General features: G+C 39.6%; 1 protein-coding gene across 4 annotated transcripts in view; it reads right to left on the bottom strand.

Moving 5' to 3' along the window:
- Positions 1–783: 783 nt before the first annotated feature.
- Positions 784–25,949, bottom strand: part of atl2 (atlastin GTPase 2) — a 72,593-nt gene continuing 47,427 nt past the window's right edge. For 2 of the 4 annotated variants that reach the window (XM_080200154.1, XM_080200157.1), the window contains exons 4-13: positions 18,802–18,906; positions 17,348–17,398; positions 16,123–16,179; positions 14,926–15,018; positions 11,308–11,446; positions 9,131–9,258; positions 8,967–9,023; positions 8,182–8,253; positions 5,273–5,704; positions 784–1,960 (exon numbers count right to left, since the gene is read on the bottom strand). In XM_080200154.1, coding sequence (XP_080056280.1) covers positions 1,841–1,960; positions 5,273–5,704; positions 8,182–8,253; positions 8,967–9,023; positions 9,131–9,258; positions 11,308–11,446; positions 14,926–15,018; positions 16,123–16,179; positions 17,348–17,398; positions 18,802–18,906 — 1,254 coding nt within the window. In that variant the 3' untranslated portion in view covers positions 784–1,840. Of the gene's footprint in view, positions 2,562–2,692; positions 2,708–5,272; positions 5,705–8,181; positions 8,254–8,966; positions 9,024–9,130; positions 9,259–11,307; positions 11,447–14,925; positions 15,019–16,122; positions 16,180–17,347; positions 17,399–18,801; positions 18,907–25,949 lie in introns of all 4 variants that reach the window. The other 2 variants (XM_080200155.1, XM_080200156.1) reach the window with 2 other exon arrangements.

Raw genomic sequence — 25,949 nt, forward strand, 5'->3', positions numbered from 1 at the left:
TGCCTTGGGACTAGAGCTGTAACACCTTAGTTTTCATGAAAAGGTATGGTGTTGAGTGATTATTTCTTTTACATTTATTTTCAAAATTGTACAAGTATACAGGGATTCTCCTGTTAACAATCACACTTGAAAGTACAGGCAGAGTTCATATTTGTGGGCATCAGCATGGCTCTTACTGAGGTAAGAGTTGGTTTTCTTACTTCTGGAAAGGTTCTGGGTTTGATGCTCACCTAGTCATTTAGCTTAATACTTCTGTCCAGTACTGAGAGAAAGTTGCACTGAGGAGTACTGTGTTTTGGCTGCGACATTAAAGGGATTCAAAATGAAATAGGAAGGGTTGGTATTCTGGAAGATTGAAACAGCTGAAAGAACTGCTGTCATGCAAATATATTATATATCTGCTTGAAGGGATAATTAACTGTTCAAAAATCCTTTGATTTAAACCTTAACCAACAGCAATTAGCCTATAACTATTTTTCAATTGTTCTGTTTTGTTCAGAGATGTCAGATGTTCTAAGAGAAAAATATTTTTTATTCCATTTAAGCCATGTTATACAATACTGAAATACCTGAATACCAAGTACAGTTTTGTGAAAATTGTTCAGTGTCTAAGCAACTTGTATTAATAGACTTCCACAATAACACAGCATTTACATAATTGGAAAAAGGACAATTCTGCAGAATATGTAAATTTTAAACACTTTTCTCTCAACATCGAATCTCTTACTGGACAACTTGTAGGAATCATTTATTTCACTGAAAAATGTAATCAGATGCAGGAAATTTCATAGAGTACTTTAATTGTGTATTGAAAAATAAATTACAGGAAATAACTTTAAAATGCAACAGAAAACAACCAAATTCCACAACTAACATTCCCATTGCTTTGCCATAAGGGGTGGGATTGCAGTGCTCAAGGCAGGTAATATCACAAATATATCAAAACCTCAAATTTGGTGCACTTATGTTTACATCAATCACAAATAACATTCCTTTACATAAACTGCACGGAGCCTACCACTGTACCAGATTTTGCCATTAACTACAAAAACTTTGATACAAAATTTGGTATTTATATATTTATATTTAATATACATGCCCCACCTCTATGATTGATAGAAAATAAAATTTTAAAAATAAGTGCACTGTACAGACAATGCTAACTGGTAGCTACAGGTAACAGTTCATTTTGGATGGTTTTCCCTCCCCCTCAAAAAGAAAATGAAAAAGGCATATTGGATGGACTCGCAGTGGTGAAATGGTAAAACCTCCCAGCAGTTCGACTGTCACTCATTCACACAACTATTCCGGGACTGCTTTCAAGAAAATGGCCAGGCAAGCTTCAATCATCCCCACCTAACAGTAATTTTGCCCTCAAATTAATCCAGTGGCCTCTGTAGTTTGGATTCATGCAATGTGTAATACTGGTACAAGCAAAGCATTAACAAAAATAAAATGGCTCATTTCAAGCTCAACTATGCATGGCTACCTCAATGATTCCATTTATTTATCTGTACAGAATACTACAGTGCAAACCAGCCTCTCACATAAATCCACTAACACAAAAGGAGACCTGAAAAGGAAATTTTACTAGTTGTGTTAACATTTAAATTACAAATGTCACACACCACTGAACCATCAGGTTTAGTAATGTGACTACCTACCCACTGAAAAATCACCTCCAGGAAGATTTCCTTCTTCTTTCTTCAGACCTTTTTTTGGCAGTGTCCAGTGAAGTTGGGCCTTTCACTTCAAAATCTATGCAGACTAATTTTAAACTGATTCAAAGTCCGTAACCTATAGCAAGCACTTGACAGCAATAGAACCAGACAAGGGATTGTCAGTTTGTCTTTAATTTGGTATGTTGGGAGCCCTGCTCAGTCAAACCTGCTTTGATGGAGTTTGCTACAGTCTGTCTTATGTTGTCCTCCATCAAATTGTCACTCAGTGGCTTCAACACCTGTAATACGGGAATGTTAAAAGAAAGAAAGGGACACTTAAAATGGGGTAACCAACAACACAAAAAAAAAGCAATACTATGTCCATTAAATAGTTGCAAAATTGCTACAAGAATGTTGAAAAGAAAGGAATGAGAAAAGATGGAATGGAAAACTTAAGCTCAAGCCTGTGCATTAAAGGGAAAAAAAATCAAGTGAAAAATATTCTTGACCACTGTAGCCTGTGCTATTACGGTATGTAATACAATGAATAACACATGGTTTATATATAAAAAATAAAATCAGAATTGAATCAAGATGCATTTACCACAATTCTTCCTCAAGTGGATCTGTCTGCCTTCTTAACAGTCACTTAGAAAGAAACGAGCAGCTTTGCACCCTACATTATTAAATTAGCTGTGTACATTTTACAGCCTGTTACATAGCAAGACCCTGACCAGATTGTAAATGTCCACACTTATACCCTCCCCAAAAAACCAGACGTTTAAAGCACAATAGCTAGTTTTTCTTCTTGTTGTTGTTGTTTGATGGGAGCCTCAATGTTGATGTAATAGAACGATGTATCACTCTATTTCGAGCTGAAGTGAACAGCTTGCATAATACCTAAAACAAGGAGTTGTTAATTAGTGATTACCAAAACATTTGATTTGCCAATTCAGTTATCAATTGGGAAGGCCATAAACTGTTTAAACAAAGTTTGTTTGTGGTAATAATTCAGAAAACAAGGTTTTCACCTTCTTTGGACTCCTCTGGATGGGTTGCATGAAGGAAAAAGAAAAGAAAATAAGCAAAGCATGCAGTGCAGACAGGGAAAGACTAGGAACCAAAAGTTACTTTCAAGAAACAAACTTACCATCAGAATATATAATGCAAAAGCAGATATTTTGAATAGGTTCAGTATTAAAAATAGATCATAGGATATTGGGGATTGGTAAACACTATGCCTCCATTTATCTGAGGCTCCTTCCCAAGTTGTTCTAGATATAGATCCACTTGAATTACTTTCACTCAACAGGTGTTTATGTCTCAACTGTCAAAATCACATCACTACTTCTGAATCCTTGTACCATATTGAGAACTATTTGAGAACAGCTATTTCAGTTGCTGAGATCATTCACTTAATTTCTCATCACCATCCCAGAGGTGAGTCAACAAGCTGAAGGGGTCAGATAAAGATCTGTTTTAAAAAAATGAAACCATCTGTCTGCAAAACTGATTTTTTGATTGAGCTTAGCAGTTGGGACAGTTTGAACTAACTTACTCCAAACTGAACCAGGATCTCTTGGCCTTTACTCAACTAGCCCCAAATTCAATTTGATGCTGCTGTCTTACAACTTTTTTGATCCTTGGGTGCTCTACCTACGAGTCACCAGTTCACTTTGGAATCATTTGCTTTTACTGAGAACCCAGAGCATTCTCCGTGGATAAATACCTGATTGCCATGAACTGCCAGTGGCAGAGGTTTGGAATCTGCACTTGAAAGATCGTAGATATCACAGTAAATAGTACATCTGACCCACTGCACAAAATGTCAAGATTCGTAATGTAGCAGACCACTCAATTCCTTTCCACTTAATCTGGCTGTCTCCCTCGACCAGTAACTAGTTTTATAAAAGCAAAATATTCAGATGCTGGAGATCTGAAATAAAACAAAATCCTGGAAAAACTCTGTTCTGGTAGCATCTGTGGAGAAAGAAAAAGTTACGGTTGAGCCCAATATAATATGCTCCAAAGTCATAATGGACATGAAAATTTAACACTTTCTCCACAAATGCTGGCAGACCAGTTGAGATTTTCTGGCCTTATGTCCTTCAGTTACTAGTTCATCCGTGATGCCAAGTCAGAATGCTGTGCAATTAATTTTGCATTGATTTGGTCAAAGCATCTGTATTTCATTTTGAAGCCTCAAACAGTATAACAAAAATAAATTTGCAGTGTTTGCTTGGAACAGATTAGCTACATCCTAATCATACCCATCAAGAAGCAAGGTTTTCTGAGAATAGTTATTTCAGTGGCTGTGATCATTTGATTTCAAATCACCACCCCAGATGAGTGAATGTAATTTGAAAGGGCCAGATAAAGATTAGTTTTAAAACAATGTGCAAAACTGTTTTTGATTCATCTCAGGTGGTGGGTTAGTTTGAATTAATTTAGTGTTTAATGTTGCAGTGAACATTATATTTTACTCTTAGAATGATGTGCACAACTAAAATTTTGGACTACTTCAATAGTCAGACCTTTTCAAGTAAGGGAAATGCCCTGATTTACCCTGACCACACTCCAGCAGCTGACAACATTGAGGAAGAATAGTTGCATTGCCTTGACTCAGTTAGTTGCATTCTCACCCAAGGTCAAAAGTACATGGGTTTAAGTCCCATTTGGAGATTTGAGCCCATAACTGAGGTTGATTCTTAGTACTACACTGGAGTATGCTGCTCTGTCCAGAACAAGTGTTCTAAGATGCTCAGGCGAACTTAAAAAACCCATAGCAATTTCAAAGAGCATATGAATTATCCTGGTGTCCTTGCCATCTTAAATCAGTATTAAGAGGAGAGTTTCTGATCCTTGTCATATTCCTGTTTATGGGACCCTGCAGTATGGAGAATGATTGTCAGCTCTCCTATATCAGAATAGTGACCCATTACAAAAGCATTGAACAAGCTCCATAATACACTTGGATGGTCTGAGGTTGTGAAATGTGCTCTACATAAATTTAAATCTTTTCTTCGTAGCATACAGATTTATATCAGTTATCCAGCAGGGACAAAGCAACATATCAACTCTGGATGTGTGATCAAAAGCGCTTGGGTAGGAAACTTTCAGGAACTAAGTTGCAAATAACATGATCTTCTAAGCTGCAATTATAGTTGCGTTAAGTGATGTGGCAGTGGATGAGCAAGCGATTAATCTCAGAGTAAAGGACAGCACGTTATCAAAGCTCATCCAAATCTGGTCAAGTGTAATTCAAGGTTTTTAAATGTACATCTAGTTTTGCCAGACAGGTGTATAGAACAGTAAAAGCACGATGGGAAAGGAGAAATGCCGATAAATATTTAAAGGCTGAAGAGTTATGCAAATTTCTTAATCAGCAACATATCAAAGGTCACACTTATGAATTATGTGGGTTCAAATTCAAAGTGGCACCTTTAGAAAAGAAATTGTAAACTGCTCACCAGCTAAGACTGTAATCACTAGTATTAAATTTTACCTTAAAGTCAACACTTTATATGATCAGATTTTTAAAATTTGGAGTAGAGATTGTTCCTACATTAAATTGTCAATAAAAGAATGATAGTGTGGGGGAATATACTAACCTGTTCCCATATAGTTTCAGCCACTTGATCAATGATTGCTCCAAATTCTCTGAATTCACCAGAATACTTAGTGTAAGCCCAAGTGCAGAGGGATATTAGAGCTATTCCCATCACAAGATTGCATAAAGAAGCTATCGAGTCCAAACCAATGAATCCAGTCACTCCTGAGATTATGTACATGGTAAACATCACAGCAAAAAGTGTGGCAGGTGTGCGGGCAGCATAAAAGATATTTTTGCTGTCATTGTGCTTTATAAAGTTTGCATAGTTCTCTTCCATTTCGTGTTCGAGTTGCTCTTGGTAGCGTTGACAGAACTCTTCCCCACCCATTTTTTTGATGGATCGAAACTGCTTGATAGAAGCAGCTTTCAAGGTCTGGTGCTGTTGTTCCAGATCTGCTGGTGCAATGTAAGGCTTATCTCCCCCACAGAACTGCAGGAACAAATATTTACAATTCTTGAATGTGTTATTTCAAAGCATTGTATTATGCATTTAGTCTGCAGTTAAGACAAATGCCTGAAAGCATTGAATCAACTAGAGGCAGGAGTAGGCCATTCGGCCCTTCAAGCCTCCTCTGCCATTCATCCTGATCAAATTCAACATCTTGATACCCCCCTTTCCCCCACTCATATCCCTTGATCCCTTCAGTTCCATGAGCTATATTTAATTTATTCTTGAAATCAATATTTTGGCCTCAACTACTGTGGTAAGTGGGTGAAGAAATTTCTTCCCAGTTCTAAAAAGGTTTATCCTTATCTTCAAACCATGATCCCTAGTTCTGGACTCCATGATTGGGAACATTATTGTTTGAGATCCCCTCTCACTCTAAACTCCAGTGAATATAATCCTAATTGACTTAACCTGTCATCCCAGGAATTAGCCTGGTAAACTTTTGCTGCACACTCTATAGCAAAAGCATCCTTCCTCAAGGACATCAAAACTGCATACGATACTCTAGGTGTGGCCTCACCAACACCCTTTACAATTGCAGCAAAACATTTCTATCCCTATATTCAAATTATCTTGCTATGAAGGCCAACATACCATTTGCCTTCTTTACTGCCTGCTAAACCTGCACGCTTACTTTCAGCGACTGATGCACAGGGATTCCAATGTCTTAAGTATCCAACTCTCAATTTACACCCATTCAAGTAATAATCTCTCATTATTGCTACCAAAATGGATAACCTCATTTATCCACATTATACTACAACTGCCATGTAGATGCCCAAACACAGCCTGTCCAAATCTCACAAATACCTCTACAAACTCCTCATAGCTTGCCCTCCCAACCATCTATCTGCAAATTTGGAGATAATACATTCAGTTCCCTCTTCCAAATTTTTTGAACCCAATTCTGATTTTTATTTTGACATAAAAATATGTTTACTGACCTCATGGGTGCAATATATTTTGGGATAGAAAACATACCAAGTAACCAGCTATAACAATCTGTTGCGTGGAAAGAGATTACCCAACTTAACTGCAGAACATGAAGGATCAAGATCTATTGAATTAAGGGCACATAGTGTAAAAAGGAAGAATGTTTCCCCTTGGTGTAGGGATCAATGACCAGGAGACAGAGATTCAAGGTAAGGGGCAAGAGATTCAATGGGCAAGGAAAAAACTTTCATCCAAAGGGTGGTCAGAGTCTGGAACTAACTGCTGGAAAGAGTGGTGGAGCCAAAGGCCTTCATGACATTTAAGTATTTAGATGTATGTTTTTGCATTGCAAGTGCACAAGGCTCTGGGGGTAGAAGGGGTACAGAAGCCCCAGGGATTGAAGACTATTAAAACAAATTAGACTCATTTAGATTCAGGATCAGTGTGCCTTATATATACACACAAGGAATTAAAAAGTGCCTAAAATATATATGCAAAGGTATTATCTGCATAGACAAAATATTGGTAGAGAATTTTTGAATAAACATTGTAGATTTAAAATGGTATTTTCAAATGTCTTGTAAATTTGGTCAAGATGCAGCCAAAGCATAATTGGGAACCAGAACTAGACAGGCCACATTCATATCAGTAGGAGACCATGCAGCTGCAAGCTACCAAGTTTTAAAATGAATGGACGTATGTAACATCAGAAGTTGGAATCCTCCAGCTGTGTCTCTCCCAATGTGCACTGGTCAAAGAATGTCTTTAACCACATACTGTCTTTCGTAAGTCTTTGTATTAGCTGATGTATGCATGGCATTCATATTCATACTCATCTCATTGGGATCACAAGGTACCACGATTTATTCTTGCTCCACAAGCTTTCCAATAAAGGAAATAAAGCGGAGTATGTAGGAATAAGTGAAGGGTAGGCCATTTAGGCTTTCAGCTTATTTCGCCAGTTATATCGTGCCACATTTATGACCCTACCTACATCTGTCACATATCCCTTATTTTCTGTTTACCAAAATACCATCAACCTCAGATTTAAAACTGATGAAGTATAACTGGCAGTTGAGGAAGCATTCCAAAAATCTATCACCCTTTGCGTGTAAGAATGTTTTCTCATTTCACCCATGAAAGACATCGACTGTTTCTAGATTTGCCATCTTAGAAGTACTTTTTGCCCAAAATGGATGACCTAACATTTGCCTACATCAAAATCAATTTGCCAGAGTCTGCCCATTATACTTCTATTTACACTGCTTGCAATGCCACTGATTTTATAGCATCAGCAAACTTGGATGTGCCTCTCCATTCAGTCCACTGGCTTACAATTTATTCCAACTCTGCAAAATACACTAAGAACAAGGTTCTTTTCTTTCAGTCTCATCACATCCAAAAGGTACAGCAAGTGTAAACAGGAGATCAATAGCACTAGGTGCAAAATGAAAATCATACCAAAACAGAACATTTGTACTGCATTTTAAACAAAAATAATTTTTCAGACAGCAACAGTTACATACATTCTCCATGGCTTTGGTGTAGACATCTTTCGCTCCTGCAACTGCAGCTAGATTGTTGGCTTCAGCTGTTGCCTGTAAAATAATTACTTAGTTAAACAATCTCTCTTCAAAGCACTGGCTAAAACTTAACAGAATAAATAAAAACTTTGATCAAACAACTAGTTAAGGTACCAGAGTTCCACTGGATGGCATGCAATTTCTCCTGCTCTTGTAATTACACAAACTAACAGAAGGCAAGTGCATTCCTTCTGCAATAGTAATACATGGGAGCAAGTTTAGTTTATCTAAAAGTGTCACAAGTAGGCTTACATTAACACTGCAACAAAGTTACTGTGAAAATCCCCCAAGTCTATGGTGCTCTCACTGGTTTTGGGAAATGGATATTCTGTCAGTCAGAATTCTGAGCCAGAACTCAGTTAATCAAACACACCAGCAGGTTAATGTAATTGGAAAGTTTGATTTAGGTCAAACATTTAATGTTAATTCACATCATGCTGCACAGAAGCTTAAAATGGAGAGTTTTTAAAATCATTTGAAACAAATATATAGCAATTTAGGTATGGACAGCAAGCACATATCAAGTTTCTTCCATGTATAGGGGAAAATCTCCAATAATAACAATTAAAATCCCTGTACATCTGTACAACATTGTAGCTATGGAAAAACCACAAGCAATTCAAAAGTCAATTCTGAAGTTTTAAAACTTAAGAAAAAAAGGGTAAACATTTTCTTGATTTTACAAGTACCAGGAAACTACATCTTTTAAAAAGAGAGATTAAAAGTACCTGTAGCATAGATTTTGGATGAGGTAGTTCCTCTCCTTGGTAAATTTTGATGTAAGCCTGAAGGGCACAAAGTATTACTGGATCATTAACATGTTAATAGTGCCTTCTGAAATAAAACATTTTCACAAAAAAATCCACGCAAACAAAACATTTAAAATTCCTACCTTGAAATATTCAACAAGATCTCGACAAGTCACTTTGGACCCTCCTATTTCCTTCTCTACTAAATTTTCAGGAGATAGTAGAAATGGCACCACATTACGGAGCTCCTTCTGGAAGTCACCATCAATATCTATTAGGAGAAAAACAATGATGGTTTGCAAATCATAACTCATTACAAAGATAAAACGTACCTACTTGCAGGTTCACTTGATTACATTACTATATGATCCACATGCTTTAAAACACATCCTGAGAAACTGAAATTAGGTTATTCCAGTCACATCCTAAAATTCAATGTAAAAGGTTATGAAAAAGGGTGGCCCATTTAAAAGGATAAGAACTACTGGACCACTGCCCTTAAAGTATAGTACAGGTTCAACAATCAAGTCCATAATTTTAATATCCACGTATAGGAAACTGGTAGTTATTGCTTCCAGCTGACACTACCCTGGTTGACCACGTGACGGGTGTACAAATTGCTGCATTTCAGAAATTGCAATAGTATTTACACCACTAAGTAATTTGATGATCTACTCCTGCTCTCATTTCTTACGTTCTTCCTCTACAAAGCATAAAGCCCAACACATTTCTGATTCTCTTGGCATTGGCACAATGGCAAGACTGCTGCCTCATTTCAGAGTCTGGGTTTAATTTTGTCTATGGGTGACTGTGTGGAGCTTACATGTTGTCTGCGTTTGCATGGGTTCCCCCCGACAAAAGACGTGCAGGTTAGGTTGATTGGCCATGCTAAATTGTCCAGTGTCCCAAGATGTGTAGATTAGATGCATTAGCCACGGTAAAGTGTGTGGAGGGGGGGTTACAGGGGTAGGACAGATCAGGGGGTCTGGGTACGATACTCTGTCAGAGTCGATGCAGACAATGGGCCAAACGCCCTCTTCTGCACTGTAGGGATTCTAAAGAGTCATTGGACTAATGTTGACTATTTCTCTCCCCATAAATGCTGCCAGATATGCTTAGTTTTTCCAACACTTTTTATTTCAAAATTCCAGTGTGAAAGGGAATTAAACAGCAGCATGTTTCAAAAATTCTCAAATGGAAATGAATTAGCTCAAGCTGTAGAGGTGCTGTTTGTGACAGTAACTCAGTTTTAACCTTTGATGAAGCAAGCGCCCCATAATCCTCAAAATACATTTGGGAAAGATCAGTTCTTAACTTCAATTAACTTCCAGATAAAACAGGTTTGTTAGATCCGAATATAAAACGTTGGCTCCAAACCATAGCACTATAAAGCTCAGTATTATTTCAGTTAGAGTGAAACAAAGTCTATTTCTTTCCTGAATAAATATCCAGTTAGATTCCTGTTAAGAGCTGCATCAGATAAAAGCAGAGCATACAGAACAAGCCTGTGAAAAGCGATTAGTGATTAGATTTTTATTTCCATTAATTCTGAGAAGCAAGCTTTATTTATGAAATTTCTGCCATTTTTATTGATAAGGAAACTGGAAAGATTTTCAGAATTGGCCAATGTCTCCTTGATGATCTGCCCATTTAAGAATATTGAGTGATTGGGTGAATAACTGACATGATGATGAATTAAATGATTGAAGGTAGATTGCTTAGTTAGAGCTCAACACATTAAGACTTTGCTAGAACCACTAAGAAGTTCTGATATAGGGATGAAGATTAATCTCTATAGAAGGTGAGTACAGAAATCTTAAACAGCATAAGCAAATATTCTATGATAACTGAATTTAGATTTGCAGATGTAATGTCTTGAACTATCAAAGTTTTTAACTTTTATTGATCAAGACCTGCTGCACAAGTAGAGAATTGAAAGTTGTTTTACTGGTGACGGCTATACAGGCACGTGGCCATGGTGGTCATAACCAAGTGCTTAACATTCTCACCAATTCATTTACAAGGCAAGTGAAGAAAGCTCAATGTGGGAAAAAAAAGCAAAAAAAGGGATTTGGTCAAAACCACAAGGTCGAACAGTACGTCAGATAGGTTAGGGATATCAGAAGGAAACTTAATGACAAACTAGTGAACTATGTAGTTACAAAATTTGCAATTTGCGTTCTCTTCATGTATATAAGTAGACTTCAAAATATGCCAAATATCTAGACAAATCTGGTCACAACTAGGTCATTTGGATTGAGAGAATTTTTCGGCAAATATATGCAAGCAACTTAAGTGTACGTTAGTACCAGAGAGGTACCTTTTAATCTTCCATCAAAACTAGGATTTGTGGCAACTTTCAAACCTGGATGTGGCATTAGGAAGCAAGTGATCTTGGCAAAACAAGAATGAATATGTTTGCGCACATTCTGCAACTCTTCATGCTGGTTTTGCTTTATCTAAAAAAGAACAAAATTATGTAGTCAACCAAAGAAATCTAATTGTACATTGCTGAAAAGAGATATTGTTAAATCTTATCATCAGGACGAGGCAAAAATGACAAATTTCAAAGACAGCAACACTTTACAGTGCATGAGAAAGTGAGCTGCTTGGTGGTAAGCTGACTTGGAAATGTCAGAGCAGAGGTTCCCAAACTGTGTTCCTGTGATAAGTCTATGATCATTTTTTGGGCATTAATTTTCAACATAACATGAATGTTTTTCAGTGGTTCCTTCAGTGATTTCAGGTGGTCAAAAGTTGGAAGTAGTTAAGAAATTCTGCCAGACAGAATGCATCAGAGAACTGCTGATCCCACTGTTTGATACGATACACCATTTGTGGGGCACATGATTACATTATCATTTGTATGGCAGACGGAATATCTTTATGGCTTGACAGCAGCATCCCGTTAATGGGGAATCACTAGTAACACTACATGTTACTACTGCATAGTAACAGTTAACTTCATCTATTGCTCAAATTTGAAATACTTTACCTTCCCTGGGGAAGAGGTGGTAGAGGGGACACTTTTCAGGTCAGAAAGTGGCAACCTTAGGCTCACTGGTTAGTAGTAGGATGCACAGTGAGCAATGATCAGGGTTGCCATAACCTGCAGGATAGTTTTGATGCACTTTATTTCTGCAAGAGGAGTGGCATTTTCCACAATCCGGAAGCTATCACCAAGCCAAAGGTGCACTCTGCTTGACAGACAAATGAGCAATGCGACATATGAATTTCAAAGCTGTCGTATAGCTTAAGGAGCTGACATCACATCACAATGATTGGTGCATTGCATCAAACAGCACATCTCTTCGGGTGTTTGCATTAGGCACAGTAGAGTGCACTCAACCAACTTGTGCTTGCAAAATTTGCACTGGACCAGAACCTCAGGAGAGGCAATCAAGTCACATTGCTACTCCACTCCTTCATTTCTTACTTTGGTCAGGAGCAGCACATTTTTTCCTTGACTTTGACCTGCACAGAAATGTGCAATGTACTGGCTCCTGGGACTCTTCTGTACATGGCAGCCACGTCAGGGAATGTGAAGCCACACCCTCTTTTACTGCAATGTGGAGATGCCAGTGTTGGACTGGGGTAAACATAGTAAGAAGTCTTACACCAGGTTAAAGTCCAACAGGTTTATTTGGTAACAAAAGCCACTAGCTTTCAAAGCAGTGCTTCATCAGAAGAGTTGGATTTCAGTTCACAAACAGGGCATATAAAGAAACTCAAATTTACAAAACAATGGTTGGAATGCTAGTCTTTAAGGTACAATGAGTGGAGAGAAGGTTAAGCACAGGTTAAAGAAATGTGCATCATCTCCAGCCAGGATAGTTGGTGAGATTTTCCAAGCCATGTCGTGGAAGTTACAGATAGTGTAACATGAACCCAAGATCCCTGTTGAGGCTGCCCTCATGCGTGCAGAACTTGGCTAGCAGTTTCTGCTCAACGATTCTGCACTGTGTCTCGTCAAGGGCACCTTGGAGAACGTTTACCCAAAGATCAACGGCTGAATGCCTGTGACCACTGAAGTGTTCCCCGACAAGAAGAGCCTGGTGATTGTTGAGTGGTGTTCATTCATCCTTTGTTGTAGAGTCTGCACGGTCTCCCCATGTACCATGCCTACACTACAACAATGGATGATGAACACCACTTGACAATCAGGCAAGGGGTGTCCTCTTCCTGTCAGGGAACACTTCAGCAGTCATGGGCATTCAGCCTCTGATTTTTGGATAAGGTTCTCCAAGGCAGCCTTCATAACAGCGCAAAATCGCTAAGAAACTGATAGCCAAGTTCTGCACACGAGGACAGCCTCAACCAGGATCTTGACTTCATGTCACACTATCTGTAACCCCCACGATGTGCATGGGCTGGCAAAATCTCACTGAGCTGGCTGGAGACAACACACATCTCTTAACTTGCACTTAACCCTCTCCACTCATTGTCTATAGCTTTAAGACTTGATTACCTGGGAAGGCTCACATTCCAATCATTATTTTGTAAATTGAGTTTGTGCTGTTATATGCCCTGTTTGTGAACTGAAATCCCATTCATCTGATGAAGCAGCAGCACTTCAAAAGCTACTGGCTTTTGCTACCAAATAAACCTGTTGGACTTTAACCTGGCATTGTCAGACATCTTACTCTTTTACCGCACCAACTGACAAATCTGGCCAGTTTAAAGGGTTCTAGCTACTTAGAGAAGCCAGGGAGGAGGAAGTGGTTGTCAGTAACAGTTACCCAGAAGTTAGTAGTTTTATTCCTGACTTTTCTTTGGGTAACTATTCTGAGCAAGTCAGAACCTCAAGTCTCAGTGCAGGGTAGGTGCCCATCAAGTTTAAACTTCCTGGCAATTCCTGTACAGTCCTTGCATGGGGACTTGTGGGCTCCCAGCGCATCTTCTCGGGTTTGATTTCCAACAGAACAGAAGATGAGCCATAATGTCTAACAAGAGGTCAATTCATGAATGGACAGCACAACAGCCAGTCGTGGTCACAACATGGTTTACTTACGCTTGCTTAAAGCTACAAATATTCACATGCAAGATCTACTCCTGCATGAGATAATGCAGGCAAGTTAGTGAGTGTTAGATCAGCTATATTATATCACAAAGTGGGCTCAAAAAGGCTGAACGGCCTACTCCTGTTACTATTTCTTACGGTCTATGACTAGACTTACCAATCAGCACCCATTTCTCATGCAGTATAAGTTGTTCCCCAATCTGTCCTGAGTACAAAGTGAATTTTCTTTTTGCAATAGCATGTCTTTTTTCAAGCAATACTCAAGTTCAGTACTAAAACGTGACTCAATGAACCAGAGCTGACCCTCATCTTTCTTTATTCATTGCAAATGATGCTGCTAACATAACAGTAACAACCCAACTGCATGGTCTGCTGCAGCAAATTAGTTTCTCAGTATCTTTTCTCTCAAATTCTCAAGATACTAAACAATCCATAGCAAGAATACAGGGGAAGAGAAAAATTAAACCATACATGAGGAATGCAACAGGACACCATACACTCATCTGTTTTAAATGTGACTGTTCAATTTGTTTGGCAGGGATACAAACCAAAATAAAATGCATCTTATTCAATATTGTAATGCATATATTTCTAAAAATCTCTCAATTAACTTTACATGCATGATGCAACTTTCAGGTTCCAACTTTTATTCTTGTACAAGCTATTTAAAATACACCATTACCATGCCTCAAAACTCAACCCTTTCATTACATCATCAAGGCAGTAACAAAAGTCTTATTTAACCAGTAAAGGGACTTGTGGGTATTAGCCACAGAACTTTATCCTATTAAAATGCAGGATTCCTCTCAGCTTACAGGAATGTGAGAAAAGCCAAATCTAATCAAATCAGAGTACTGGTGTATGGCATATACTTACATATAGCATTTAGAAGTTAGTGGATAACATTTAAAATCTTACCTCCAACCGTTTTTCCAAGAAGCTCTTGCCTCCTTCCAACCCGTAAGGATGTTCATAGGGATAACTCCAATCTCTTATCAAAAACATAAGAGTCTACAAAATAATAATTAACTTTATTACTTTCAGCAACTAAAAGGATGACCCTAGTTTAAACCAAGCTTGTTAAAAGTATGGCTTGCACGGCAGATGCAGCTTGCAAAGCCCCATTATTCTGCCCCCAGGTTTCAAATCAGAGTTGAATTTCAATGGAACATTCTTGGCACTACTCCTCCAATCATGGTTTGTTTCTCTCCCAATTTTGCTCCTGAAGGTGAACTAGTGAGCCAATCAGTAGACAGGAGAAAACAAAAAAGTGTCAGAACAGCAAACACTGCACTGAGCATTGGGGGTGCAAAAGATGTACGAATGCGGGAGGTGAGTACAAGAGATGGTATGAGAAATAATGCTGATCTACTTATGGCCAGTCTCAAGTTCCTCACTTACTCTTACCACCACCCACCAACAGATGGACACACCCACTCATACTCATCCACAATCAACTTGGAGGGGTCAGTGTATTTTTATTTACTTAAACTAAATTTATTGCTATGACATTGCTGTATTTTTGCTTGATAATTGTTTTTCCTTAAAACCTCAACTTTTGAAATTTTATTTTTGTGCCAAACATTTGCTAATCGAAAAATATGCAAATAGGTGCTCATATTTCAGTCAAACTTGAATCCATGCTCCTGACTTCTGCAAGAATGCTAGCACTGTACTAAAGTTGTAGATATGTAGGTATTGTACACTGGGCATAATAACTGAACATTTCACAATTGCAGGCAAATATTTCAACTTTCTCAGTTCTTTAATTTATCGCTAAACAATTTTTTTCAAATGCAATATCCAGCCACCTAATGACCAGGCAAATCTGGTATCATTACTATGGGTATTGAATTGAATTTCAGTTGTATAGCTAAACGACAATATTCAGCTTACTGGTTATATGAATAAATTGAAGCATTTGCTTTGTCTTTATTTGATTGATTTTGGGGGAATTTAAGCTGAGTATGTATTTACAATGCCATCTTAGCTAGAAGGGAACACTCAATTTTGGATATCCGAGTAAAAATCCTTGCTATTCTGGATGAATCGAATGATGAAAGTCACTCAAAATGTTGAATGTATTCACAATACAAATCATTAAATATACTAAACCTGGAAGGGCTTTTGAAACACTTCCTCCATTGCCAATCGACCATACTCTGTGAAGAGCTGCAAATGAGCAAAGATTTGTGTCATCTTTAAATCTGCACAAGTTTATGACTAAAAATGATAACTGAACAAAAGACAACACATTCTGTACATAAAGTTCAAGGAGCTCAGTAAGAACAGGCAAAGATTTCAATGTATGAAGGCCTCTACTTTTGCTTGTCCTTTCCTCAGATACAGATTGCACTAGGCAGGCACATGCACGTCATCTTATTTAATTAGAACATTTGTATTCATAAATCTAGCCTGACAGACAGTTAGCCTCTAACAGGGGGATTGGTCTACTGAACAGTTATTAAATGAGAAGTAGCATCATCCCTACAACGCTAGGTGCATCAATTTTGGGAGTAAAGTACAGGGACTGCATATGATTTGGAGAAAAAAAATCCTCTACAATTCTGGCTTGGTTGCATTTAACTCAAGGGAGGCAGAGATGCCTGGAGCACTGGTCCTCTAGTCTGCTGCTGCAGGCAAACCACCGTCCAAGCAGCTAAACTGTTAGAAAACTGGAAGCCAACTGAAAAACCCCATCCAGTCTTAAGAACTTTGTTAAGAGATGTTAATGAACCCAAATGGCAGCTCTGCCTCATTAAGGCCCAAAAATCTTATTCCAGATGTTTTCTATGCCACTGGCTCCAATATATACAAAGATCTTTTTGGTGTTGACCATTCCATATGCTAACAAAAGGGGTAAAAAAAATGATTGGCATCTTAAATCAGTAACAGAAGACCAATGTTTAGAAGTTTGAGTACTGCAGCAGCAAATGCAGGTAGCTTCAGAGTCAGTTAGACATGCAGGAAAACAAACCTGGGCCCAAATAACTTATTCACACTCTCACAAGGAGATACCAATACATTGAAGTCAATCCCAGTGCAATTTAATGAAGTTGGAATCATGCAGACCTTCAATGTAAAAAATATTTTTAAAGTCCTCTATCTCTCAATAACAAACAGAAAATGTTGGAAAATCTCTGGAGGGAATAAAATTAATATTTCAGGTCTGGATGACTTGCTAGGTTACTCAAAACATCAGCCTGATTCTTTTCCAGATACCTTTATCTGTTGAAACTTTCCCACATTTTTTGTTTTCGTTTTAAATTCCAACAACCACAATAATTTGCTTTTACCACCGTAGATTAAGATCTCCCTCCAAATAAAATGGCTACAATACCTGCAAGTGTTGCAGATCATCTTCTTGAATGTTCTGAGACAAATTGTATACCTACAACAGAAAGTTAGATAAAACATTTGTTTTCATTGTAATCAAGTGATAAAATTACTCTCCATTTGCCTGGATGAGTGTAGCACAAGCAGCTGACAGTGGCAGCGGTGTGTACCTTATACAAGATGCAGTGCAGCAATTGACCAAGACACCTTCCAAACCCACCATCTCTACCATCTGGGACAAAAGCAGCAGTTGCATGGGAACACCACCACCTTCAAATTATCTAAGTCACCATCCTGACTTGAAACTATAATCAACACCACAAGCAGCTTGACATCATCCAAGACAAAGCAGTTCAATTGATCAGTATCTCCATCACCTCCATGCTTCAGGCCATTAACTACTGACAGCAGCTACCTTAGCTAGAAAGAAACACTCAATTACTCTCAAAATTTTGGATATCCGAGTAAAAATCCTCACTATAAGCTGCGTTGCAACAACTGACCAACACCTTCAACAGCACTTTCCAATCCTATTACTTCTGCACCTAAAAAGGTCAAGGCAGCAGATGCATGAGAACACCACTACCTCCAAGTTCTCCTCCAAGCCACCATCCTGACTTGAAACTACAGCCATAGTTTTCTAGCTGGTTCTGCCAGCAGGATTTTCAGGTGCACACAACAGGAAACACCACTGATAATGGCAGGGCCAGACGAGCTCATCACAAGCCAATGCCAAAACATGCAACGGGTCTGCAAAAATCTTACCATACAATTGTTCATTCACCATTGGATCAAAATCCTGGTACTCGTTCCAGATAGCACTTTGGGTTTTCCTCCACCTAGAGCAATTAGGGATGGACAACAAATGCTTCCCCTTGCCAACAAAGGGCATGATAAAATCCAAAAGAAAGCACACAGGTGTGGTACTGTGGCAATCTTTGAAAGAGTGATCTTATTCCTTGCTCTTTCCACATCTATTTACTCAACCCAATCACTGTTGCTAAATGTGACTTTGTCTATTTAAAGCTGAATAACCAATTTGATTCAACATGTATTAACTTATTGAAATCTCATGACAAACTACAGTATTACTGAATATTAAAACAGGAAAGATCAAAAACTGTATGAAGGACAGATCTCCCAAATGGTAATATAAGAACATAAGAAATAGGAGCAGGAGTAGGCCATCTAGCCCTTCGAGCCTGCCCCGCCATTCAATAAGATCATGGCTGATCTGTTGTGGCTCAGTTCCACTTTCCCGCCCTCTCCCCATAACCCTTAATCCCCTCTCTTATCAAGAACCCATCAACCCGCTTCTTAAAAATATTTAGCGAGGCAGCCTCCACCACTTCAACGGGCAGAGAATTCCAGAGATTCACCACCCTTTGAGTGAATACAATAGCAAATCGCACAAAAATTGCTGCATCCCCAGCAAGCAGTTGAAAACTTGATCTTTACCTGAACAGAACTCGTCATGGTGCTGAGAGCAAACACTGTAGCACAGTCTCTTATGGTTGACTGACTGTCAAAGGCCCCCTGAGTATCCATTAAAAGGACTGCAACCTAGAAATAAATCCAAAAGTTTGAGTAAACTTCAAATAAATAATTCAAAAAACTATTTGTACTCCATGTTTGTATTCAAATATCCAAGACATGCACAAAGCAAAACAGCAGTTCTAGCACCAAACTAGAAGAATATCACTGTGTACTATTCTCTAATTTGAAAATAGACAATTTACCATGACTCATTGTTTGTCTTTAAGCCAACAAATATCATTCGGCCCCTTGAGCCTGCTTCATTATTCAATAAGGTAATGGTTGATTCTCCAACTCAATGCCATACTCCAGTGCGCTCTCCTTTGATGCTTTTAGTGTCTACAAACTCATTTCCTTCATTATTTTCAGCAAATTGGCCTCCACAGCATTGTGGGGAAGAAAATTCCATAGGTTCACCCCCTCCAAGTGAAGATGTTTCTCCTTATCTCAGTCTTAAATGGCCTACTTTATCTCCCTTATTCTAGGCTTTCACCCAGCCAGAGGAAACATCCCTGTACTGGTCTGTCCAGCCCTCAGTTGTTCTAAAGTTCCAGTGAAGACAGGCTTAGTCAATCCAATCTCTCCTCAGACAATCCAGCACCACCCCAGAAATTAATCTGGTGAACCTAATGGAAAGAATATCTTTGCAAGGAAACCAAAATGGCCCACAGTGTTCCAAGAGTGACCTCACCAAGTCCCTGTACAGCAACAGTAAAACATCCTTGCTCCTACATTCAAATTCCTTGTAATGAAGACCAGAATACCATTTGCCCTAAATGCTTGCTGCACCAGTATGCTTTCTTTCAGTGGGTGATGCACGGCAACATTTCCCAATCTACTACATTTAAACAGCTCCAGCACATTTTTCCCCCAGAATAATTCCACTTATCCACATTATACTACATCTGCCACGTACTTGCCCAATTACTCTTCACATCTCTAACACCCACATTCTCACCAAGTTTTGCAGGTCTCTACTAATCACTGTCAGCAAACTTGAAATTATATTTGGTTCCCTCAATCATAGATATATAGTGAACGGCAGCCCAATCACTGATTGCTACAATACCCCTTAGTCACTGCCTGCCATTCCAAAAAACCAATTACTACTGTTTGTCTGCTAACCAACTCTCAATCCATGCCAATATATTACCCCCAAAGGACTCAAGTTTTCTGATAATCCAAATACTTCACATCCATTGGTTTTCCTTCAGCTATTCTGCTAGTCACATCTCAAAAGTTCCAGTAGGCTTGTCTAACAGGCCTTTTTCATAAATCCATGCTAACATTGTCTAACCCCCTTAATATTTTTAAGTGCCCCATTATCACACCCTTTGCAGTGTTTGAGTTAACTTAGTTTGTAATTTTGTTTAATCGTTATTTTAGAAAAGGAGTGGGGTCAACTGCTAGACTGGAGATTTTCCTTAATCTACAGAATTTTGGTAGATTTAGCAATCAACAGCATATTTCCATGGCCACCTCCTTTAGTACCCGGGGGGGGGAATCTTTGTTTGTAGCTTTTTACACTAATAGCAATTTGTTCCCTAGCATTGCTTGTCTTCCTTTAAGACAGAACTAACAGTTGTTTAATTGCTTGACCATTTTTTTGGTGCTCAAATTTCCACTTCAGACTTCCCAAATCCTTTTCTTGCATATTTCCAGAATCTTTTATAATCCTTGCAAGTTTACTCACTATTTTTCCCTTTTTAATCAATACCTTGATCCTCCTTTGCTGAATTCTAAACTCCTCCCAATCCAGAAGCTTGCTACTTTTTAAAAAATTTATTAGGCCACTTTAGACTGAATACTATTATTTTGTTAACCACGGTTGGGCTACTTTTCCAGTTGTGTTTTCGCACCAGAAAGGAATGTATAACTGCTGAAATGCCCTTTTTTTAAACATTAGCCAATGCCTATATATTGTCATGCCTTTTAATGAAGCTCCCTAACTATCTTGGCTAACTTGCACAACACACCTCAAATTTTGAAGACATTAAAATTAAGAAACCATTTCCCATGACAAAGATGAGTCAGCAACCAGAAAAAAGATATAACATGAATTGCCAAAGAGAAATTGCCCCAAGGAAAAGTTTTGCAGCAAATTATTTGGATTGTATTGCCAAAAGCGTGGTGGAAGTAGTTCCAACAATAGACAATAGGGAATTAGGTAAATGCTTGAAACAGTCACATTTGCCAGATTAAGACTGGTGGTGCAAGGCTTATTGGATAAGTCTTCCAAAAAGCCAGAACAGACAAGTCCTATGCTGTAACATACTGATTCTGTAAGAAAAATGCACACTTTTAATCATTACATGTTAAGCCAAAACCCGATTATTCAGGTGAATGTAAAAAGATTCCATTGCACTAAGATCAGGCAAGTTGAAGATTATATTTACAATTTATAATATGGTTATATTAGTAGAAAACTGCAAAACATTGGCGGTCAATTAGCATACTCAACCAATTCCAACATTTAAATCAACTAGTGGGGTGTCAGAGGGATCAGTGCAGGGGCCAGAATTATTTACAATATATATTAAAGGACTTGGAAATGAATGTACTATTTCCAAGTTTGCAGGTGACACAAAAATAGGTCAGAAGGCAAGTGGTGAGAAGGGCACCAAGAATTTAGAGGGACTAGACCAAATGTGACAGCAATTGTGGGCACGCATAGTGTTGATGAAAAATCTAAGGCACTGAATTCAGAATATGACTGTGTGGCGGAGTGCAATTGGTCTCACTGTCAGACATGAAGTTGATTAGAGGAATCAGCAGAGTCAAAGTAAATAAAAACTCCTGCAAGTAAATAACGGGTTTGTGGAACTGGTTCAGTTGTTCCTCCAGAAAACTGGATCTTTTTCAGTTATAAGCATTTCAGTGTTTCTGTAGTATAGTGGTTATAACATTTGCATCACACACAAAAATTTCCCAGTTTGAAAGTGAGCACGATCATCTGATGAAAAATGAGTGACAAAGGGTCATTCTAACAGTTGCTTCTATTTTCTATCCAGAGATGCTGTCAAACTTCCTCAAAGTTTACTGCATTTTCTATTTTGTTTCAGATTCCAGCATCCACAGCTTTCTGCCAGTTTCAAAACACTTCCAATTGCTTTCACTTAGTGATTTAGATTTGAATATTTGTGCGTTTGTCATTAATCATGAACTGACCTGCTGCATTATCCCAGCAGATGGAATATAATGTAGGAAAATGTGAAGCTGTGCACTTCGATAGGAAGAAAAGGAGTTGATTTCAATGCAGGACTGCAGAAAGCTGCAACACAATGGGATTTGAGGATCCTCACGCATAAATCACAAAAGGCAGGTGTGCAAGTTCAACAGATAATAGGGACGACAAAATGCATCTCCTCCCACCCATGTCAAAAACATCCCAAGATGCCCCTCCCATGCTAGTAGAGGCTGGAAACATTTACAGACAAATTAGCAACTTTATCATATTTAAATACTGGATTTATAGTTATTCTTTCTGCAAAAGCTTCAGAATCTAAACTTCACTCAAAGCTACCCATGTGTAAAAAAGGCTGTCAGAAGTCTGGCGTGTGACTCCTTTAGGGGGCCATGAATAACCAAGTCTAATTGGGAATTTTTGATTTGATTTCACTGTATGCTAACACACGTGACAAAGTATTGTTTCTTGCAGGCTATGCAGAAAGCTTATTGTTCAGAGAAGGAAAAGTGAATACAAAATGTAGTGTTACAGTCATAGCTAGGGTACAGAGAAAGATCAACTTAATACAAGGTAGGTCCTTTCAAAAGTCTGATGGCAACAGTGGAAGCAGCTGTTCTTGAGTCAGTTGGTACATGACCTGACTTGTATCTTTTGCTCCAAGGAAAGAGTGGAAGAGTGCATGTCCAGGGTGCACAAGATCCTTAATTATGCTGGCTGCTTTGCCGAGGCAGCAGCAAGTGTAGACAGAGTCAATGGATGGGAGGCTGGTTTGCATGATGGATTGGGCTACATTCACGACCCCTTGTAGTTTGTGGTCTTGGATAGAGTAGGAACGATATCAAGCTGTGATACAACTGGGAAAAATGCTTCCTATGGGTCATCTATAAAAGTTGGTGTCATAGCTGACATGCCGAATTTCCTTAGTATTCTGAGAAAGTAGAAATGTTGGTGGGCTTCAACTATAATACTGTAATGAGGGGGAACTGGGACATGATCTGGACACCTAAAAAACTTAAAACACTACTTCATAAGAACATAAGAAATAGGAACATAAGAAATAGGAGCAGGAACAGGCCATCTAGCCCCTCGAGCCTGCCCCACCATTCAATAAGATCATGGCTGATCTGTCGTGGCTCAGTTCCACATTCCTGCCCTCTCCCCATAACCCCTAATCCCCTTGCCTATCAAAAACTTATCAACCCGCACCTTAAAAATATTGAGCGAGGTAGCCTCCACCACTTCAACAGGCAGAGAATTCCAGAGATCCAACACCCTTTGAGTGAAGAAGTTCCTCCTCAACTCCATTCTAAACTGCCCCCTCCCCCCCCCCCCTTTATCATGAGGCTGTGCCCTCTAGTCCTCCTGTCCTTTGAGCAGGAAGAGCCTCTCCACCTCTATCCTATCCATCCCATTCAACATCTTATACGTCTCAATGAGATCTCCCCTCATTCTTCTAAACTCTAACGAGTACAAGCCTAGTTTATTCAGCCTCTCCTCATAGTTCAACCCCCTCAACTTCAGAATCAGCCTAGTAAACCTCCTCTGCACTCCCTCCAAGGCCAAAATATCCTTGATTAAGTGCGGCGACCAAAACTGCACACAGTACTCCAGCTGCGGCCTCACCAGTGCCCTACACAGCTGCAGCAAGACCTCCCTACTTTTATATTCAATCCCCCTCGCTATGAAGGCCAGCATCCCATTCACCTTCCTGACCACCAGCAGGCTGGGTTTTTGCGACTCATGCACAAGGACCCCGAGGTCCCTCTGCACCGTTGCATGCTGCAGTTTTGCGTCACAAGTAATAGTCCTTCCTACCATTATTCCTACCAAAGTGGACAACCTCACATTTGCCAACACTAAATTCCATTTGCCAGTTCCTGGCCCATTCGCCCAGCCTATCTAGATCCGTCTGCAGACCCTCCACATCCTCTGCACAACTTGCCGTTCCACCAATCTTGGTGTCATCAGCAAATTGACACCATACATTCGGTTCCCTCCTCCAGATCATCAATATAAATGGTGAATAGCTGAGGCCCCAGCACCGACCACTGGGGCACTCCACTAGTCACCAACCGCCAATCCGAATAGCACCCATTGATCCTCATTCTCTGCCTCCTATTTGACAGCCAATCCTCTATCCACGCTAACACCCTACCCCCAACGCCATGCCCCGACCTTCTGTAATAACCTCGAGGCACCTTGTCAAACGCCTTCTGAAAATCAAGACAGACCACATCCACCGGCTCTCCTCTATCCACCGCCCTAGACACATCCTCATGGAACTCCAATAAATTCATCAGACACGACTTCCCCGTAACAAAACCGTGCTGCGTCTGCTCTATCAAACAATTCTCCTCAAGATGCCGCGCTATTTTCTCCTTGATCACGGATTCTAACATTTTTCCTACAACAGACATTAAACCAACCGGCCTATAACTCCCCGCCTTTTGCCTGCCACCCTTCTTAAACAACAGCGTAACATAAGCCGTTTTCCAATCTTCTGGCACTTCCCCAGAATCCAGCAACGTTTGGAAAATAATCACCAAGGCATCCACTATCACCTGCGCCATTTCCTTCAGAACCCTTGGATGCATTCCATCCAGTCCTGGGGACTTGTCCACAATCAGTCCCTCCAGTCTGTCGAGCACCACCTCTCTTGTAACAATAATGTCATTCAGGCCTGCCACTCCTACCATCTTTCCATCGCTAACACCCGGCAAATTATTCACGTCCTCCTCCGTGAAGACCGAAACAAAAGTTATTCAGGGCCTCAGCCATTTCCCCATCCCCTAAGTCCCCCCTCTCATCCTCTAAGGCTCCAACATTGACCCTAGCCAGCCTCTTCCTTTCTATGCATTTTAAAAACACTTGCTATCTTTTTTATATTAAGCGCTAGCCCAGCTTCATAGTTTATCCTACCCTTCTTTATCAACTTTGTCATTCTTTGTTGACATTTAAACCTCTCCCAATCCTCTTCTCGCCCACTACTCTTAGCTACTCTAAACGCATCCGCTTTTAATTTAACACTTTCCTTCACCTTCGTTATCCATGGCTGATTATCTCTCCTCCTACAATCCTTTTTAACCATCAGAATAAATTTCTGCCAAGCACCAAGAAAGATCTCCTTAAAGATCCTCCACTGTTCCTCAGTAGACCTACCTTCCAACACACTCCCCCAATCAACATTCGCCAATTCCTCTCTCATCCTACCATACTCCCCTCTGTTCAAACAAAGGACACGTGTCCGGGAACCCACTTTCTCCTCCTCCATCTGCATCAGAAACTCCACCATACAATGATCACTCTTCAAGAGGATCCTTCACCACAAGGTCCCTAATTCTACCCGCCTCATTACTTAACACCAGATCCAAGATAGCTCGCTCCCTCGTCGGCTCCAACACACTGTTCGAGGAAACTATCCCGGCAGCATTCCAAGAACAACTCCTCAAGCCCACCACATCCAACATGGGTCGACCAAATATATAGATTGAAATCCCCCACAGTTATCGCCGTCCCATTCCTGCACGCCGCATTTATTTGTGCGTTAACAGCCCGCCTCACCTCCAGATCATTATTCGGGGGCCTATAAACGACACCCACCAGCGTCTTCCTCCCTTTGCTGTTCCTAATCTCCACCCACAATGATTCCACTTTCTGCTCTTTGGTTCCTATATCATCCCTTACTACCACCCTGATGGTATCCTTAATCAGAGCTATGCCCCCCCCCCCCACCTTTTTCCTCCCGCCTATCCTTCCTAAACACTTGATACCCCTGGACATTCAGCTCCCAGTCCCTGTCACCTTGCAGCCACGTCTCTGTAATGGCCACCAGATCATATCCATTTGTGCTGATCTGCGCCACCAGCTCATCCACTTTACTCCG

Source organism: Carcharhinus amblyrhynchos, chromosome 12 (assembly GCF_965287045.1).
Source record: "Carcharhinus amblyrhynchos chromosome 12, sCarAmb.v2.hapA, whole genome shotgun sequence".
Taxonomy (NCBI): domain Eukaryota; kingdom Metazoa; phylum Chordata; class Chondrichthyes; order Carcharhiniformes; family Carcharhinidae; genus Carcharhinus; species Carcharhinus amblyrhynchos.